The sequence below is a fragment of the Chelmon rostratus genome, chromosome 4 (genome assembly GCF_017976325.1).
Source record: "Chelmon rostratus isolate fCheRos1 chromosome 4, fCheRos1.pri, whole genome shotgun sequence".
NCBI lineage: Eukaryota > Metazoa > Chordata > Actinopteri > Chaetodontiformes > Chaetodontidae > Chelmon > Chelmon rostratus.
In genome coordinates, this window is record NC_055661.1 from 12,828,096 (window position 1) to 12,847,230 (window position 19,135).

Genomic DNA, 19,135 nt, shown 5'->3' on the forward strand with positions numbered 1-19,135 from the left:
CAGTGCCGGGATGACAGGGCTGCTGTATCACTGTTACCTCACTGATGACATTCACAGCCACTCACTTTAACATCTTCCTCCTCCTCTGCATCAATCTGAAGCTGCTTTCACGATATATCACTCACATTGCATGTTGAGAAATGTACTAAATCAAATATATTTCACAGACCTGAAATAGATGATACATTAAGAGATAAAAAGTGATGCAAAAAGTGGTTCATTTTCCCCATTTATTATTAGGGCCATTTTATTGCATAAAAAAGCATATCTAAATAAAATGCTGTTGATTAGCAATATAATCAATAAATAAAATTTCACGACTATAAACAACATATTTCAAGTTTTGTCTTGGAAATATACACATACACTGGGGAGCAGTTCATTGGCCGGTGGAATGAGTCTTGAGAGAAATGGGGGTTTTGGTGACTAACGACCAGCAGCATGTCTGAAATACCAATCTGCCGTCCTTTAAAGTCATCAGGGAGGACAGAGGAGGGCGAGCAGGTCCACCACAGACCAACAGGCTTCAGGTTAACTAATCCCAACTGAATTCTGCTTTTAGCCAAAGCATAAAGAAAGCAAACATGAGCTGTGAAAGTCACATAAAGTAGTTTAAGTGAGGGGAGGTGGTTGGAGAGTCCTGTTAGTCCTCTGACAGCAGCCGGTGGAAGTGATCCTTCCTCTTCTTTAGCACCTCCCGAAAATCCTCCTGAAAAAACACAACAGGAGATATTTGGACTGAACGATGAAACCGGGGGAGGAAAGACAGCAGGCAGATGCTGCAGCAGATAACCAGCTGTTTTATTCACAACTCACTGTCTGGTAAAATAGTGAAGCTTCCACTGGCTGCACTGACCACAAGTGCAAGAAGAAAACCTGAACCCTAACCCGTATGTACAAAAGCACGCGTCAAACAAGTGAACTCCAACAAGTCGTTACCATGCAACACTTCTACTAACTAATGGATTATCAATTCTTTAACACTGCAAATACTTTTGATACTTAAGCACATTTTTTAAAGCACCTTTTCTCCTCTCATTCAGATATACCAACTGAATGTGTTTTCCAATCCCAATTATACAGATCTGATAACAGTTCTCAAGAATTTGAAATCTGTATAGCTGCAACTAACAATTATTTTCATTATGGATTAATCTGCTGATTACTTCCCAGGTTGATTGCATGGTCTATATAGGCAGAAGACTAAAATCTAATGACTATACCCATCACACTCCTAACCAAGAGACAATTTCTTCTTCCTTTCTTAAATGAAACTTAAGATTTGTTCTAGAAAAAGTAAACAGGTGAATATATCTATATGACTGAGGAGAAATTCTCATCTGTCCATACAGGATGATTGAGGAATGAGGCAACTCATTTCTGCCACAAACAAATAAACATGCAATAATCTTAACATTCAGACGCACCGCTGCAGACAGTTTCTCCATGGAGGGGATGAGCCTCTGGAGCTCTCTGTCCTCTGACTCCCCAGACCAGCTCTTGATGGGAATCGTGTTCATCAGCTGGAAAAAACATCAAAAACTCAAATGAATAAAATCTTTGGTCCATTTTCACAGTGCAGGAGATGATAATATGGGGGAATCGCTGTTGATATTCCATTTATTTCTTATTGTCAATAAATCATATGAAAAGTGCAAAACCAACACTAAACTTATCCTTGTATCACCCATGAAGTAAAAGTCTGACATGCAAGTTTGTGCTATAGAGCTCCACTATTGTCAACAATCACATCAGTGAGCCACACTGTCATTATGTTGCACATTGGCATTGTAGTCTAGTCCTAAAAATGTACATATGTACGGTCCATTCAATTGAGATGGACAGATTGAGTCTGCTTACATGGTACGGGTATGTGTGGGGCGCGTTGTCCAGAACAACCGTCTTGGAGAGATCCCTCCCGAGGACGCTGAGATCTTTGATGTAATGGCCGAGAACGCAGGCACAGTCGTCCTGATACAGACGATGCCTACGAGGGAAATCGTGTGAAAAACATTTACACACGTTTCTGTGAACCAAGTGTGCATCTATCCATCTAGTGCAACAGCTCTACCACACATTTAACCTTTACAAGACTTAAAATGTTCAGTATATGTTGTTTTCACACTGTTCACATTACAAAAATACAGATTATAGCTGCTTTAAATGAGTAGTGAGCTTTGAGGTTGGTTTGGAAAAGTGCGAGTCACATACAGACACACCTTGTTATGAATTTTATGGAGCATTTGCCCATACCTGTGGTTCTTTATCGATTGATTTCTGACGCATTACGCATTCATCTTTACATTTCTTCTTCTACGAAACAATAATCACACAAAGCCAAAAGGAAAACTTATTTCTATTGTCCTAACCATAAGACATGAACACATCTGCACTCATAGTAATTTACTGTGGATAACAGTCAGCTAAATACCTCACAGTGGTACATGTGACTGACCAACCAACGGTCCGATCACAAACAGACTGTTTTTCGAGCAGCGTCCCGAGGTCAGTGTGCCAGTAACACACGGCACCAGCAGCAAGCTAACACTTGCCGGCTGCTGTCTGCTAAACCTGACAGAGTGCGTGGCACTGCAGTCAAGCAAAGCGTTTGTGAAACACAAGTCGAAGCAAGAGACATACCGAAACAGTTTTCTCTGTGGGTCCAGGATGTTCAGTATCTTCTCAGCATATTCCTTCTTTGCACATGTGTAAACAAACAGCTGTAACAGAACACAAACAGCTGCTGGGACAGAGTCCACAAAAAACAGAACTAAACTGGCATCGGGACACCACGAACAATTGCTATAACTTTCATTTATGATGATATGCAACGAAACATAAGATAAAGGTGGAACAGAATTGGTTCAGCTGAATTATATCAACATAGGTGAAGCTATGATAGAAGTATCTGTGTGTAGAGAAAGAGTACTAGCTCTGAAAAGTTGGAGTAGATCAGTTCAACAGAGTTCCAATTATGGAGAACATTATGTTATTAATAATGCTAAAGTTCACTTCATCTCACTAAAAACAAACCGAGACTGTAGAAAGCACTTGTCTAGAGTCAACTGCACCAATAAACAATCAGACCATTAAATTTGGTATCAGATGAACACATACCTCATAGATTTTTGCCATGGACTGCAGAAATTCTTTGACATGTGGCCGTAGGATCATGTACACCTGTTGATAACAGAGGAGCAGAGGGGATGACAGATCAATGCAAATGTTGTCCATTTTCTCCTCAGTTCCTTTTTAATTCTCTAGAACTGCCCAATAGGTACCTTACAGTTGTCTCTTTCCTGTGTCCCTCTCTTGTTAGCACAATAGCCCACCAGCATTAATGCTAAGTTGTGGTGTTTCACAACATTAAAACTATATTTCTTCACTACTCCTGCTTCCTGTCATCTTCCTTCCTGTCACCAAACTGAAGAGGGCAGCCACACTCAAGTGATTCTTCCATCGTCCTTTCACTCTGAACAACCACATGCAGTGAGCAGTTACCTTGTACTGGTGGTCTTGGAAAGCCGTGTAGAAGGTGTACTCTGCTTCATCGATCACATTCAGAGAGCTGAACATCAGGGTCTCCTCCTGGAAAGACATTGTTAGTGTGACTATACTTTTAATATAACAATTCAAGACGGCTTTCTCGTCTTGGGAGCAAGGTCTCTGCTTTAACCAGCCCACATTTAAGCCACATGGAGAAATAAACTGCCAGTCGCACCAAACAAACCAGATGTACAACTTTTTTTCCCTTCATTTTTAGACAATTGGACTGTGGAACAATCTTATCCTAAAATAAAAGCTTGCTATGAACTCACACTCCCATCTCGCAGTGTAGAGAGTAATGTGTTCTCCACAAAAGCTCTCAAAAGTCAAGTTTGAAGACAGATGTGGAAAAACCAAAACAACCACTGTGTTTGAGCCTTGCACAGGAAAACAATATGCAGCTACTGAGAGTTAGTGTGTGACCTATTTAGGGCCACATTTGAAGCCTCAAATGTCTGTCATCATATTTTGTGATGCAATTCCCCCATTCCGTGGATCACAACAATCCTGCACAGCCACCCCTGGAATCCAATTCTACAAAAATTATAATACTAATAATATTAGTGTAGCCTAATCTTTATCTGCAACTGTGCAGAAACATATTATGTAGACATGAAAAAAAAGCATGTGAATGTGGATTTAGAATTTGAGTGTCAACATTATGAATTAAGCTTCACGCTATTCAGGACAGCCACAGACGTATCATGTGTTGAACAATTTATGACAGGGCACTAGGCCTGTCTCAATACAGAGTACTCCCAGTTTGGACTCGACCTTGCCGACAGGACATCACCAGCTGAGATCGGCTTGGCAATTACTCTTCAAGACAACTGTGCCTGACTGAGCTGTGACAAAATTCTCCCAATTCAAAAAGGTCCACTGACTGACTTGTTCAGAGGAGGAAATAACCTGATTGAAAGTGAGACGCAGTCAAAAGGTACAACTGTTATACAGTCTATAATGATGCTACAATGGCTTCAGAGCCAGTGGTAAAGTCTGAAAGTGCTGGCAGAGATTAAACTGTTCTTCCCAGGCTAATGACAGATATTGGCCAGGAGCTGGGCTGCAAGCTGCTTTCACATCTCTAAAAACACTGGAGCAGATTTCCTAACAGGCATTGTTTGGATACAACAGCCACATATTCAAATTCTAAGTAGCTACTTTCTGGTCCAAATAAATCTATAAAATTTAATTAAGATCAGGAGCGCCTTCGGTCATCTGGACTGTTCTTGGCTGGATGTGGACTTTGAACGGCAACAGTACTTGAGCTGTGACTGATGAGGTTTCAGAACGCAAGTACAGACAAGAACTCACACTGAGACAGGCCTGCTCCTTGGCAAAGACACCAAGACTCTGAAGAGACCTGCTTTGCCACAGCTGGTGTGGATTTCAGTTGCTGTTGGCTCATTTTTGTGCTCTCCATCTTTGCACCACATTCACAGCACTGCAGTCTTGTTCATCTTGTCCTAAGTAATCATGTCACTGTAGGCTCTTTAAGCTCTTCTTGAGTTAAAATTAATTTGTCTAACTACGTTAGCTATTCGTGTATCTGAACTGTCTTGTACATGAACGAGAGCAGGGCGCTCCGGGGGATTAAACTCACCAGGTCGACCACCAGTGTGGCCTCTGGAGTGCTCCTGGTTTTGGGAGGGATATCTCTGAGCTGGGGTCGGGAATGCTGAGACTGTGATGGTATGTTCTTGATGAACCTGAAGCTGGAAAACAAAATAATGCTCTTAAAATGAAAGAATCACTAACTCATGTATACAAAAGGACATGAAACAGGGAAGATTTGATGAGCTCTGGCACTGTAGAAATCAATTCAGAAAGCAACACTCAAGTTAGAAAACATTTTACTTGACATACTGGATTAATCTGATAACAAGAACAAGTATATAAAGATATCTACTAGAGGTGGCAGTATTTAGGAAATTAACAATTCAACTTGACTTTGATTCTTGCTGTCACGATTTGATTAAAAAAAATAGAAAGGGGAGCATAATTTTTACTCCAGATCACTGGAGTTTTTTGCTCATGTTAATGGCAATACAAAACAAACCTAAAAATAAAACTGAATGGTCTGGCTGGAGGCCACTGTCTGAGAGTACCAGCGTGTTTCACAGATAGACTTTATTTGGGTCGGCCACCAAGGTTTATTAACTGCTGCCAAAGTAAATCTGGTGACCCATTTTAGTGGTTTTTATTTTTCTTCTGTCCTAGAGAACGACGCCATCTGTGATCGACATGGAACTGGAGACAGTGATGGAATTTTTAGATTTTTAAAAATCAGTATATTCAAGTGGCTAGTTTCAGATATGGTGACATATACAGTACACAGAGAATGGGCTGCATGCTCGGGTGAGTGAATTTAATGCCTTTTGCTCACATGGTGAGAGGAGCTTTACTGGATATTCATTCACAAATAAATTGAGAGACTGTTGGTTGGACTACTCTTGTAAGAGGGTTGTTAAATCCTCTTTTGGCATGGTCACACCACAAGGGAAAAACTGTTTTAATTGACTGATCTGAAATGAGGATATTGATTTCGTCAGTGCCTTAAATCGTCTCTTTCATGTTTTAATTTTGTATGTAAGAGAAGATGACTTTGTTATTTTGACAGTATTCAACTCAGACTTGTGCTGTGTTGAAAATTATACTAAATGTTACCAGGTCTGACCTAATAACCTAATAAGTGCTCCTGTGATTTTACGAAAAATGAACCAGGTGCTTATTCAGACATGAGACCGCAGATGTTAAACTGGCACCAGAAGAACAGGGGTGCATGTCTGAAAGGGGCTTTATACTTACGGATTAAAGACGTCATCTTCCTCATCTCCAGCCAGAAGGTCAATGGAGCCATAACCAAATACACCTTGTTCTGGACTCATCAACACGTTGTTGACAGTGTCTGCACACTTCACATCTGGACAGAAAAAACAACATGTCCAAACTGTAAGCAACACAAGCTGTTCACCTCTGAGCAACCAGGGAAACTTAACACTTTGAAATAATCATCAGATGACATTTCCATGCTTCCTTTCTTGCCATGCCGACGGGACTGGAGCCTCTCCCGTAACGAACAAACCAAAAGACTCATTTGCTAAAGCCGTTTACAGCCTCAACATTGTTTCTGACTCGTTCAGAAAGGAATAGTAATGACTCATACTGGATTTGAATCCTAACAGGACACATTCATTTACCAAGGAAATAAATCGCAACGGTCTGCTCACCACATTTATGCCTGTTGTGCAGATGAAGCAGCAATAATGTTCTTTCTATTTGATGAACCCATGGTGGCAATTCACCACAAGCCACCAGAAAGATGCTGGTACATTTATACTGTGGTTGGTAAGCAAGTTTACTCCACCAGGCACTTTAGTCATAAGAAAACAATCCTCAAAAGGATGACTGGATATCTCCCAAAGTGAATGGTGAAGCAGTGAAAGTGTTGAGTTGACAGAGTACATTTTTACTGTCCCACAACACAAATTTACATAAAATATCTGGAAGGGCTGTTGGTGAGTTTTTGAGGTCTTACATTCATATAAGCCCAGTCTGTTTAAGGCACTACAGCTCCTATATGTAACACATAACTGCAGGGACAATAGCTGTACTCACTCTCTTTGCTGGGTGTGAGGAAACGCACGATGGGCGAGTAGATGTTTCTGGCTGTGTTACGAGGAGTCACCGGGTCAACCTCTGACAGCATGCGCTCGTGGCGCATGATGGACCTGATCGGAGTCTTGAAGGCCAAATCTAGACAACAAGAATAAGAAGGCAGTTGGTCACAAAAATGGGCGTAGAGATCAGCTTAAGGAACCCATGTGATCAGGGAAACACAATGATCAGTATACTAAAAACATCCTTGAGAATAAAAGGAAGCTGCAAAAAACACCTGTTTCTCTGTCGTCTACAGCAATGGCTCTTTTCCTCGGCCGGCCACGGGGCAGTGGTCGCCTTGTCATTGTGGGAATTTCGTCATCTGAGTAGTGGAAGTCATTATCCGACGTCTCTTCACTCTACATAGAAAATAGAAATGAATAAATGTATAAATAAATAAATACATAAAACATATAAAATAAATAATAGAATAAAACAAAAAAACCTGAAAAGCTAAGGTCAATTTCACCATTGTGTTTGAATGTCAAACTGAGCACACTATGACCTTTAAACATCTATTAAGGTTGTGGACAAAATAAGACATTTGAGGACATCACCGTGGACTTGTTTTTCATGATATTCTGAGATTTTATAGACCAAACAATGAATCAACAGATTAATCGACAATGAAAATAATGGTTGGTTGCGTCCCTATGGTCTAGGTACAACAAAGCAGAACCATATTAGAGCAAAAATGCCAGCAGTAAGGAAAAGCTGCACAAAGAAACTTGTAAAAGCCAAAAACGAATAGTCACATTGACACCAGTGTATTGCACGATTCCGCATGTTGTTCTGTCCATGCATCATTACCAGGAATGTCTGTTTTTATCCTTGCTCACAACATGAAGAAACGGTGCCTCAGTCCTGTACTGCGTGATGTGTGTCTGTTGTAATGTATTATTTTCTTTAATTCTGCAACAGTCGCACCAGAGGAAAATGCCCACACGTGAATCATAGACAAAATAACTCCAGGAGCCAGTACATATTGTTGGAGTGCAAACAGTGTGCGTGCATGTGTCCTGGTGACCTACTTTAACTGGGACCCTCTCTCTCATGTAACTGTGCTGTTTAATCCTGTGCTGCTGCATCAATCCTGTGTCAGACAGACAGCAGCGTCACCGAGCCGCCCATCTTAACCTTAAAACCTGAGACGGGGATGAAACTGTGGCAGGGCAGCGCGAAGGGGGCCGTGGTCCGGTGATGTCTATGTGCTGGTAATGTTCATTGTCCGTAGCCAAGCGCTGAGTAGGACTGGTTTGCTTTGTCCGAAGTTTCTGCTCCTTTAAAATTACGCTTCTGTAGACCTGATGCCACATCAAAATGAAGCTAAAAGGCGACACTTTCACCCACAGACGTTAATTTCAAGCTCATTGCGTTCAACTTGAGAAACGTTAATACAGAGCCAACACAACATAAAGTGTACAGGTAATAATAGTAGTAACAACAGCTGCAATACGGAAGCCATACACAAGCTCTGTGAGGGACATCCAAAAAATACAATAAATACAAAGAAACATCTAAACAGCACCACAAACTGTAGCCTCCAAAACGGCGACTAAGTCGAATAATTAGGTCTAGTGCAGCGCTTTTGTTAAGACTTAGCTTAAGTTTTTGGACTAACGTCAACTTTGTCGAACGCTATCACCCTTCTGAAAACATTTAGCTAACGTAACGCTACATCACGCAGTAAGGTTAGTTCCGGGTCGGCTCGAAAACAAAAAAAACCTATTTAGCTAAATAACTCTGGAGACAATAACACTGTTGAGTGGACCAGGGATGAAAAGCCACCTATCGTTCAGATGCGACTTGAGCTAACGCTGGGTTAGCAACGCCGTCTACTGTTTTCTTATGAGTACACTAGCTAACAAACGTCCGGCTAACTACACTATTAGAATACCGAAATGGTTACTCACACTACTGAATCTGATAACATGCACGATGTTTTCTGATACCACTGACATTTACGGTGCTAAAACAATGTTTCTGATTGAGAAAATAACCGCAGCAAACAGAAATTCGTTACCTTGGTTTGAAGCGGGCCTTCGGTCATCGCTAATCGCGTTCGTCTCGGCGTCGCTTTGTTGGACCGTCGGCCGTTGCTCCTCGGCGTCTCCGGGCAAGCCGTAACGTTTTTTTGAGACCTAAGTTTCATTTTTCTTCTTCATATGTGATCTCTAAACATCTGCAGAGCAACAAAAGGCGATTGCTTTAACTCCAACGCTTTGCTTTAGTTGAATACCCCCTCTCTGGGCTAGGAGCCGAGAGTCGGTGTAGCTCCGCCCCGCTCATCACGGTGCCTTCTCGAATCAGTCTGTGTGTTTAAATCTGCCGGGGTGCGATAGGTTCACCACTCCGGACACTGTTATTGGGCGGTGCTTCCGAAAACTCTAGCGTCAGCGTGAGACGCCAGTCACGTTGCAGAGGTGGAGACGCAGCGATTGTTTGTTTGTGTGTATGGTTATATACGAGCGAGGATCTAGATCAACGCAGAAACCTATGCATTTCATCCAAGACCCTCTATTTCAACAACACAATAGGCTCACATGTCAGGAAAAAATGCCAGTCGAAATACTGGAAACGTTTCAGTAATTTTCCTCCACTCGACAGAGGCAGAAATTGAATTTAAAAAGTATTGTCATTGTACTTTGAGTTTTTCCATTTTCTGCTCCTGCATACTAATAATTCATAATAATTTAATTCAGGGATAAATATTGTGCTTGTTGCATTTATTTCAGAACTTTAGCTGCTAGCTGTTTTGCAAATTCAGATTAATAACACAACACTGATCAACAAAAAAATTCTGATGCATTCTCATAGACTAAGATGACAATTTATTGGTCCCTGAGGGATCTCCAAAAGCTACCCAGCAATATATAAAACAATTACAATTTGCTCCACCTTTACCAGCTGCAACATTAGTGATGCTTACACATGATTGCATCAATGAATACAATACAATAACATAATATCATTATCCTGAGAGTAGTTATTATGCAGAAGGAGAACTTTTACCTTAGGTATTTTAAGTACATTTTGAAGCAAAAGAAAAACGACTTAAATAAAACTACAGAAGTTTTAGCAGCACAATGTCCTTAAAGTATTAAAAGTAAAAGTACTCATTACGCAGGATGGCCCAGGTCAGTGTTGTATTACTGTGGCACTGCAGCTTTATTATTGATGCAATAACATGTAAAGCATCACTTAGAGTTGTACTAGGTTGAGGTGGAGCTCATTTTAACTGCTTTACATACTGTTAGGTGGCTATTATGATCCCATGTTTTTGTATGAGACACCTTAATCTGAGTAATTGTATAGCTGGCAGATAAATGTAGTGGAGTAAAAAGTAAAATAATTCTCCCTGAAATGTAATAAAGTATAAAGTAGCATAAAAGTGAAATACTCCATTTAAGTACAGGTGCCCCAACATAGCATTTAAGTACAGTCCTTGAGTGAATGCACTTACTTTCTGCCACTGACTTTTGAGGTACTTTACTTAACTTGAGCATTTCCATTTTCTGCTACTTAATACTTTCACTCAAATACATTTAAGAGAGAAACATAGTTTTTACTTAGCTATTTCCACATTTAGCTGTAGCTGACAGCTGTAGCTACTCTACAGATTCAGACTTCACATACAAAACTTATAATGAGCTTATAAATATGATGCATTGCTATAAACTACACAGCAGTAAAGAAATTAAATGAGTTCCACATCGACCATCTACAACTATAAAAAGCTGCTTGTATACAGTAATGCCTCCATAATAATAAGAATCATCTTGATGATTGTGATTCCCTTTCATTTCCTGTAATTTAAAGCTGTGGTGATACATGGTTTTAGACTGGTGAATCTACTCAGTATCAAGCCTGACTATATACTGTATGTTAAAAACAAACCATAAGACAATTAAAAGAGTGAGTTAGTAAGGTAAATTTAAGTAAGACTCACAGTAAAATCTGATAGCTTACCCTTCACTATGCAGAAGAGGCTGTAAAAAGTTGCTGTTAACTTAAATACTTGTTAACAGGCTGATGTAGAGCTTTAAGTGCTTTATCATTTGGTGCCAGCATCAATGCTATTGAGTACACAATGAACATGTTTTTAATAAAGGCTTTGTTGAGCTAAACAATCAAAAGGGAAAGATCATCACATTTTTTTTATTATACCGACTAACAGGTTTGCTATCTTATTTTAGTGTAAATAAAAAAAACATCCAACACACTTGTGACATTTAAGAAAGGTGATATTTTATTAATTTCAGATTCAAAATAAAAGTATTCACACAAACACATATTGAGTAAATAGGCAAGAATAGCTCTTCACCTCTCTTCGAAAACAAAGAAAAAAACAAAAAGAAAAAAAAAACAGTTGCATTGCCCGCCGCCACTTCACTGTTACCGTGGTTACCGGGAAACATCCCATTCATCAAAAATGTAATCATAATAGAAAACAGGAGGAATAAGCACACATTAATAGAACAGACTGAAAAAAACAACTTGCAGTACGAACAGTGGTACTAGAAGCAGTACTTGTTATCGTACTAGTAGTAGTTATTTGTTGAGCTGGAGGTTCCCTGTTGTTGATAAACTAAACAGCAGAAGTGTTACGAACCTGTAACACAGAGAGAGAAACAGAGAGACAGAACGCCACCCACAGTCCAAAATTAACCTCACAGTTCACCTTCAGCGTGACAACTATATCTTTTAATTTATTGCCAGCCAGGATAATGGTAGAAATACACCACAATACTAATTTTTAACACAGTCTCATTTGTGTCATGAGATTACAACTAATCTGAAGTACTGTACTGGTATGCTGAGGTTCATTTTGGACCCTGGTGTCCGCCCTTACGCCCTCTTCGTGTACCCATTAAAACTGTAACTTGAGCCCTCACTGGGTTAAATGCATCAAACTGGAGGTAGAGGTAGATTTTCCTGAGAAGTTGTAAAAGACAAGAGCCTTGTTTCAGTTCTGAAGTTAATTTGAAGACACGTGAAGCCCCCCCACACACATCACATGCTTCCCTAAAATTATCACATTATTACCATCATCATTATCGCTATATTAATAAATCTGCTCTAAATGTAATCTCTGTGTGCCGGGGTTGCTACAGCAAATCCAGGAAGAAAAGTAAAAAGCAAAGCAAGAGCAAAAAAAAAAAAACAATATAAACATGATATAATTCACAGCCCTAAAAAGCCATATTTCAGAAATATTCTATTTAATGAATCTTAGTAATACATGTTAATTCATACAATTGTCACAGCAGAAGGCATCTTGTTATTTCTCATCATCATTTTCCTTGTCCACAGTCCACCTGATGGAGGTAAAGTCAGTGGCGAAGTCCAGTCAAAAGCCCCTAGCCCACATGCACCTTAACCCGTAAACGCTGCAGCAAAATTTCCATGTTGGCAGCATGTGGGAACAGGAGTTGGAGTCAATTTCCCATGCAAGACAATCTGGACCTAGTAGGATTTCAAGAGTTTCTTAAAGCTACAGCTCTGGTTGGAGTAAAAGCAGCAGTATTTCAATGACTTTCTTATGTTATGACATTTAGACATAAAGCGAGTAAGCCAATCACGAGACACTCTGAGGGTCCAAGACAAACAAAATGCTTTTTGCATTAAGAATGTGATGAAAATTAGTCCAGCTAAATCACTGTTCCAGTCTGTACAACGGCACGTGAATGCACCAAACAAGCAGACTTTTGAAATCAATCCAAGCTTTTAACTGCACACAACAACAATAACGTAAAAAAAAAGAAAGAAAAAAAAGCCAATACCTGCAGAGGCAGAGTCTTGTGTAAGCATTGTCTAATCTACAACCACTTGCACGCTCTATGAGTGAACACACATACACATAGATGTAGCTGATGTAGCATTCAGAAAAAACAGCGGCCTGAACCAAAATCTGCTACAAACCCTTCTCCTCCTCTTTTCATACCAGGTGCCACAGAGTTTTACAGCTATGTTGTTCCAGAACCTGCTCCAGAAAGAGTTTGATTACTGATTGTTTACTGTTTGTAATGAGCGACTGAACTGTTTAGGTTCAGAATGATTTTGAATTTGAATGATTTTTCTGATTTAACTGATCCATGATGACCTAAATGCTGTTTCAGGGGGTTTGTCACCTCAACAAGGATAAAAGTATGGAAACACTTGAAAGAAATTAAGAAATGAAAACTTGAAATGTCTTTTTCTTTTTGCAGTAAATGGTCATAATGAAGGACACTGAGTCTTTGCAGTCTTGGGTCGGACCCTTTTGTGTTTCCATTTAGGAAATCTTAACTGATTGTGCGTCATAATAAAACCTTCCACCGAGGGGAGCTCTTGGTAAAGAGGTTGAAGCTTGAACTGCATCCTTAACTATACTGACATCTCTGGTTCCCCTTCCATAACTGAAACTGGTTAAAGATGAACGTCAAGATTTTTGAGATGACATCTGATTGTCTGTGGATGATTTCTTTCATAAGACAAAGTCTTTATGAACCAGCATCAGCAACATTTTAATGAGGCTCTCCTATGATAACCTTCAACAGGCTTCTCAGTTGTGGCTGAAGCAAAGAAACCTGCCAAAGCGTTAGCTCTTGAGGTAGAAAGAGGGCTTGATTGTGGTTGAAGGGATGTCAGAGTGTTTGGAGGTATACAGTGTTGTCATAACGTCCCCTGATTGTCGCTACCACGCAATTAAAAAGATGCCAGCCTTAGCTGAAGATGCTGCCGCGCACATACTGAAAGAGAGAGAGCTGCAGTACCTCCACTGTTCAAATGCAAATATGTCACAGAGCCTGTCGATAGATACACGATAAACATGGATCCACTGAAGGGGGCAGGTGCTTGAATGTTGCCTCTGAGGGCCAAAGGGTCACCAGGTCAAATCTAAAAAAAGCAATGTTGATCCTTTAGATCAGTATTGATTGAATTTGCTATCTCCCCCCCCAAACCAATGCTTTCAGCCTCAGTGTGTATCTATTTGATTGTCAGCCATTACCAGCAACTGTGACATCTGTTACTCATGCACAGAGAAAGAGACATGGAGAAAAAAACTGGGCTTTCTGTGTGTCACCAAACTGACAAAAACATCCTTTTCCATCATAATATATGAGATTTACAGCATCTCCATCTGCTCACACGGAGGAATCAAGAAGTAAGACAACCCCAAAAATGTAGTTAAAAATCTTTTTTTCCACCCTAGCTCTTTCATTGTTATGGCCTAAATAGCTATAGGTTAGAATAGCATGTATACACCACCATTACCGTAGTGATCATGCTGCACTACAAAGGCAAAATGCGGTTTTTACATTAAGCTGACATCTTTCCTTACCACAGCCATTATTATATCATCAAATGTATATTATTGGTGAACAACAGTGTGGAAAAGTCACAAGAACTGTAAAACAGACTTATTGACCAAACTGTGGTGACTGTGCTGCATTTCATGGTGAGCGTTTCATAAATGTAGCCATACTGCAGAATGCTTTGCATGAAGGTGTCTATCAAATGTATAGAAGCCAGTCCAGCATTAGTTTACAAGACTCTCAAGTGTCCACAGTGAGGACTGCCTATTTTACATGTTACCTGTTTTTCATTGCAGTAACATACTTAGCCTTGACTACTTGTGTCTCCTATCTATCTATCTATATCTGTAAAATTACTTCTCCAGTGATAAACAACTTAATGTAAGAATGCACAGAGTTGTGCACGCAGTTCATAAATAGCAACACAGTCTTGTATTATCTCCCACCTGCTGCATGTAAGGCTGCTGACAGAAAACTGTAATCTCACATAGACTGGAGTTTCAGTTCTGCAAATGTTTCTCAGATATAAAAAAAATTGGTTAAACCTCGGTGGACGGAGCCAAAGAGCTGCTGACACCCTGTGAGAAAATGCAGGGGTAGGGGAAAGAGAAAGCTATGAACATGAAACCATGTGGATTTGTCCTATGTTATCTAGGTTTACTGCTTAGCCTTGATAACGCCAAATTCAAACCAGCTTTAATAGTCTCACTAGACTGCTTCTGGAGCTCATGAACCCTCACTTAAAGTGTAGGAACAACAGACAGTTAGAAGCAAATCAAACCAGACTCATGTCCATTGTCGAGCCCCAACAGCAGTTTCAGAGAAGCAGGTGCACTTACAGGAAGTCCACAATGCGCCACGTTCAGGTGAAGAAAGTAGCAACTGGTGCAGTTTTGACACTTGTGCCACCTGCAGGCAACATTTGTTACAAGCACAGTTTTTCCTTTTTATAACTGCTGTTTGTGAGTGTTTGAGGTTTTGTGTTTATTATTCAAACTGACAAAACCAGCTTTGTCAACACAAAGTTTTGTACTTGAAATATAAACTTGGGAGCTACTGAAAGAAACACCACATGAAAAACAACATGGCCACTCCGTATCTGTTCCAGAGCTTTCAATTTTATCACACAGCTGCGTTTATGGGCAGAACAGTGACTCCTCTACAAATAATTAACATTTTAGATCACTTGTCTGAGGGTCAAATGTCTGGGAAAGCTCAAGGACTAATGAAAAAAGTGAACAGTTGGTGTTGTAGAAACAAGCTGAGTTATATGTCTGTTTAATGTGTTTAATAACCACTGACGGTTAGTATGACACAATGATTCTCCATTCATAGCGTGACGACCCCAGTGCCCTTTGCCTCGGTCCGTGTAGTTTGTGTGTGTGTGTGTGTGTGTGTGTGTGTTGCAGGTCCTTGGCTGGGTGGAGCTGTGGTGCCATTACGGTAACCGGGAACATCTGGCCAGTGTTCCTAAGATATTTAAGGCCGCCTGCCCACCCGCCAGTGTCTCGATCTCGTCACTGCTAACCAAGGTCTTTTCGCTTTTTCTCCTTTTTGTTTTACACTGAATTGCGCTGAAACTGTATTTATTATTATTCCCAACTTAAATTCATTTCCGTTTGTTATTACCAAGTTTGGCGTTGACACCCCGCTTTGTTGTGGCCCGCGAACTGGCCATAGCAACAGTTACTGTAGCTGACGGGTAGTGTAAGCGTAAATGTAAAACCTCAAACACACACTGTCTCTCTTGCCTATAGGTGGCGCAGGTTGGCATGCGTTGAACTAGTCTAATAATGACCCAGCAGCGCCCCCTTGTGTAGAGGCTGGCTGAACGTGAATAAACGTTTCTGGTTTCAACAGCTGCTTCGCATCGAAATATATACATTATATAATCTATATTTCAAATTCCATTAATATTTCCATCAGAATTCCTCATTTGTCTTCATGGAAAAACTGTTTTTTCGGCTTCATTGAGAGGAAACTCAACCAATGAGAACTTCCACTGTTCCTTTGAGAGAAATAATGAAACAAGTGAGCGTGAACGGCTCACTCTCTCGTGTCAAGAGGCACTCTCACTGTTTTACTAAATTCAAGATTTACAATTACTTATTGTATGCTTCTTTGAATTGGAGCTGTTGGCTGTCTGAGTATAAAGAGTACTTTTCAAAACTGACCGTTGTTTGTGTAGCAGCTGGTGGTGATTTCCCACCGAGCAGCGAGTCCAGAATCAAAGCCACGGCAGCCATCTGGTGAAATTTGACTGGAACAGTAAAAACTGATTAGACGGAGGTACTGCTCGCTCTCTGGTCATCTCATGCTGTGTTAAGGCCTCAGAATAGAACCCACATACAAAGCCTGATTTACTTCCTAACGTCAGTAGGAATGAGGCTGCTTTGTGTAGGGGTGGGGTTGGGGGTTTGAGTAACAATCTTTAACAGCCGACAGTCCAGAGAGGTAACCTAGGTTAAAGTTCAAGAAGCTGAATGACTGATCTACTTCAAGAAGCAGAGACACAACTACTCATGAATGATATGGGATCGCCACCTTTTTTAAAAATCTGAATGAGCATTGGTACAAACACTAAGACACAAGCCACAGCTATGATTTCCTCTGAGCTCCATTGTCAAAAGCCTCAATTAAGCAACATTTAAAAACAGTCAGAGGATCACAAGACATTCTCTATTCTATCCTTGACAGGTGGCAAGCAAGTCTCAAAGAGACCCTGTCCTTGTCCCAGCACAGGATAAGAAGCACTTGGATCAGAATAAGCACTACGTCATGCAACACACAAAGCTGAAACAAAAAATAAAAGCATCTGTAATCTATAATACAAAAAAAAGCAACAAAACGTCAGATATGAGCTGAAATAACTGTCAGAACAAGTTTCCTCTGAAGCTCAAATAGCGTCACCTGACACGTGATTGTCCATGTGAGTGTCTCCACAATGATTTCGATTTAGTGGATACACAACTGCTGTGAAATCAAGACAGGAAATCATAGTCTTCCTGCTTCACTCCTGATTGCTGAAGGGTTTTATCTACAAATTCGGGCATGCATCTGACCTTAAGACAATCACTCCACTAGAAGGCCAAGTTAGAAAAAGGACAAAAATTAGATCTTTCTGCAGAGAAAGATGTTGAAAAGGACTGCTCTGTCAAGTCATACAAGTGATGAGCAGATGGACACCTGAGAACAATCGAAAACGTATATTATTCACAACTTGAACAGTCAGTGTGGACACCGCTGAGGCTCAGAAAGTCCAGCATGTTGAGGTGTAGCGAGGGGAACAAAACCCCCACCAACTCTCAAGAAAGACTTAAAACATCAAGCTTCAAGCTTGACGAAATGCCTGCAAGACTGGCAAGGATATGCATTGAACTGGTCTCAAGCAAACAAACGGGTGAGGATTCTAGATAAAAAATGTCCAGCTGTCTCAGCAAGAAGAGCCACGAGAATGGCTTGAATTCAGCAGGGCTGTCAGCTGCGAAGCATTCTAGCTAATTAGCTACTACCTTAGACTCTGGTAGCGATCACAAATGGACCAAATGCATTAAAAAGTGAACCAATATCCTTGCAGATTTGTGAGATCCAGTTGCTTTACATTTGTGTTTCACTGGAGAATCTGTGGCATTGACATGATGTATATCTGGGTACGCAACAGGAGTGCAGACCTGCACCAGACTCGCTCTTCCGCACAGAGATCCAAAATGGCTGCAATGTGAATAAGGTTATAAGGTTTTACACAAAATGAGGTCACAACGGTACATTGTTATATGCCCTGAAGAAACAACATATACCTTTAAAGCTTTTCTGATTAAAAATAGAGGATATTCATATTTTCTTTTTTTATAGAATTCTAAATATATAGATTTTTTTCCTGCAGTGAGAGGATTGTTAAAGATTTAAATGATAAAACACAATAAAGAGAATAACAATAATGATAATAATGACAATGAAAAGATCAAATAAAATAAAAAATCTCTCCCCTAGAGGATAAAACATCGCTGTCAATCAGTAGCTGTGTTTGTGTGTGTAAACAGTGCATTACCCTTCCTAGTTATTACCTTCTCTTTTGTTCTCCGATAATCTGTACATTTATGCAGAAATAAATAATTCACAGGTTGTGCATACATATTTGTTTAGCATATACTGGCTCTCAGTTGGGATATTTTTTTTCCGAAATCATTTTGGCTATGAAGAACAAAAGAGGTGATTTGGTGAGAGAAAACCTGAGATAGTGTACTTCAAGTGATGTGAGTTTCAGTTTGTATCTTTCTGTACAGTTTATGGTTCTTCTCTTTTTGGCATAGATTATGTAGAAAATGAGGTTGATTTTTGGCTTTTCTTAGCGTGGTAATTAAAAAAAATAATAATGGGGAAAGGCAGGGGGGTTTGTTAAGACAATGAGTTGCTGGAGGTTGAGGTTGAGGTAGGTGTGTTCTGCTGCTGCTGCTGCGGAGTGGCACGACTGCTGACCGTCTTGTTGGAGATGGATGATCCAGACGCACCGGACAAGGCCGACCCTGCCGCTGCCTGAGCAAAAAGAACGCCTGGGCAGAAAAAGATATAGGGAAACCCAAAAGTGAAGGGTAGAATACAAAATAAGATAAGGAAGTAAGATACAAAATAAG

General features: G+C 40.3%; 2 protein-coding genes across 4 annotated transcripts in view; both read right to left on the reverse strand.

The window, feature by feature from the left end:
* Nucleotides 1-222: 222 nt before the first annotated feature.
* ctdspl3 (CTD (carboxy-terminal domain, RNA polymerase II, polypeptide A) small phosphatase like 3) lies at nt 223-9,483 on the reverse strand. Its single transcript, XM_041935602.1, has 11 exons — nt 9,230-9,483; nt 7,442-7,565; nt 7,165-7,302; nt 6,355-6,469; nt 5,150-5,261; nt 3,502-3,588; nt 3,118-3,180; nt 2,641-2,720; nt 1,861-1,987; nt 1,428-1,523; nt 223-709 (listed from the first exon to the last, which is right to left on the reverse strand). Exons 1-11 carry the CDS (start codon nt 9,356-9,358, stop codon nt 644-646), a joined length of 1,137 nt encoding a protein of 378 aa, XP_041791536.1. The 5' UTR covers nt 9,359-9,483; the 3' UTR covers nt 223-643.
* A 1,955-nt stretch (nt 9,484-11,438) lies between these two features.
* Nucleotides 11,439-19,135, reverse strand: part of arid3a (AT rich interactive domain 3A (BRIGHT-like)) — a 48,446-nt gene continuing 40,749 nt past the window's right edge. For all 3 annotated transcript variants that reach the window (XM_041935140.1, XM_041935141.1, XM_041935139.1), the window contains exon 9: nt 11,439-19,054. In XM_041935140.1, the coding sequence (XP_041791074.1) occupies nt 18,900-19,054 (155 nt within the window). In that variant the 3' untranslated portion in view covers nt 11,439-18,899. The remainder of the gene's footprint in view (nt 19,055-19,135) is intronic.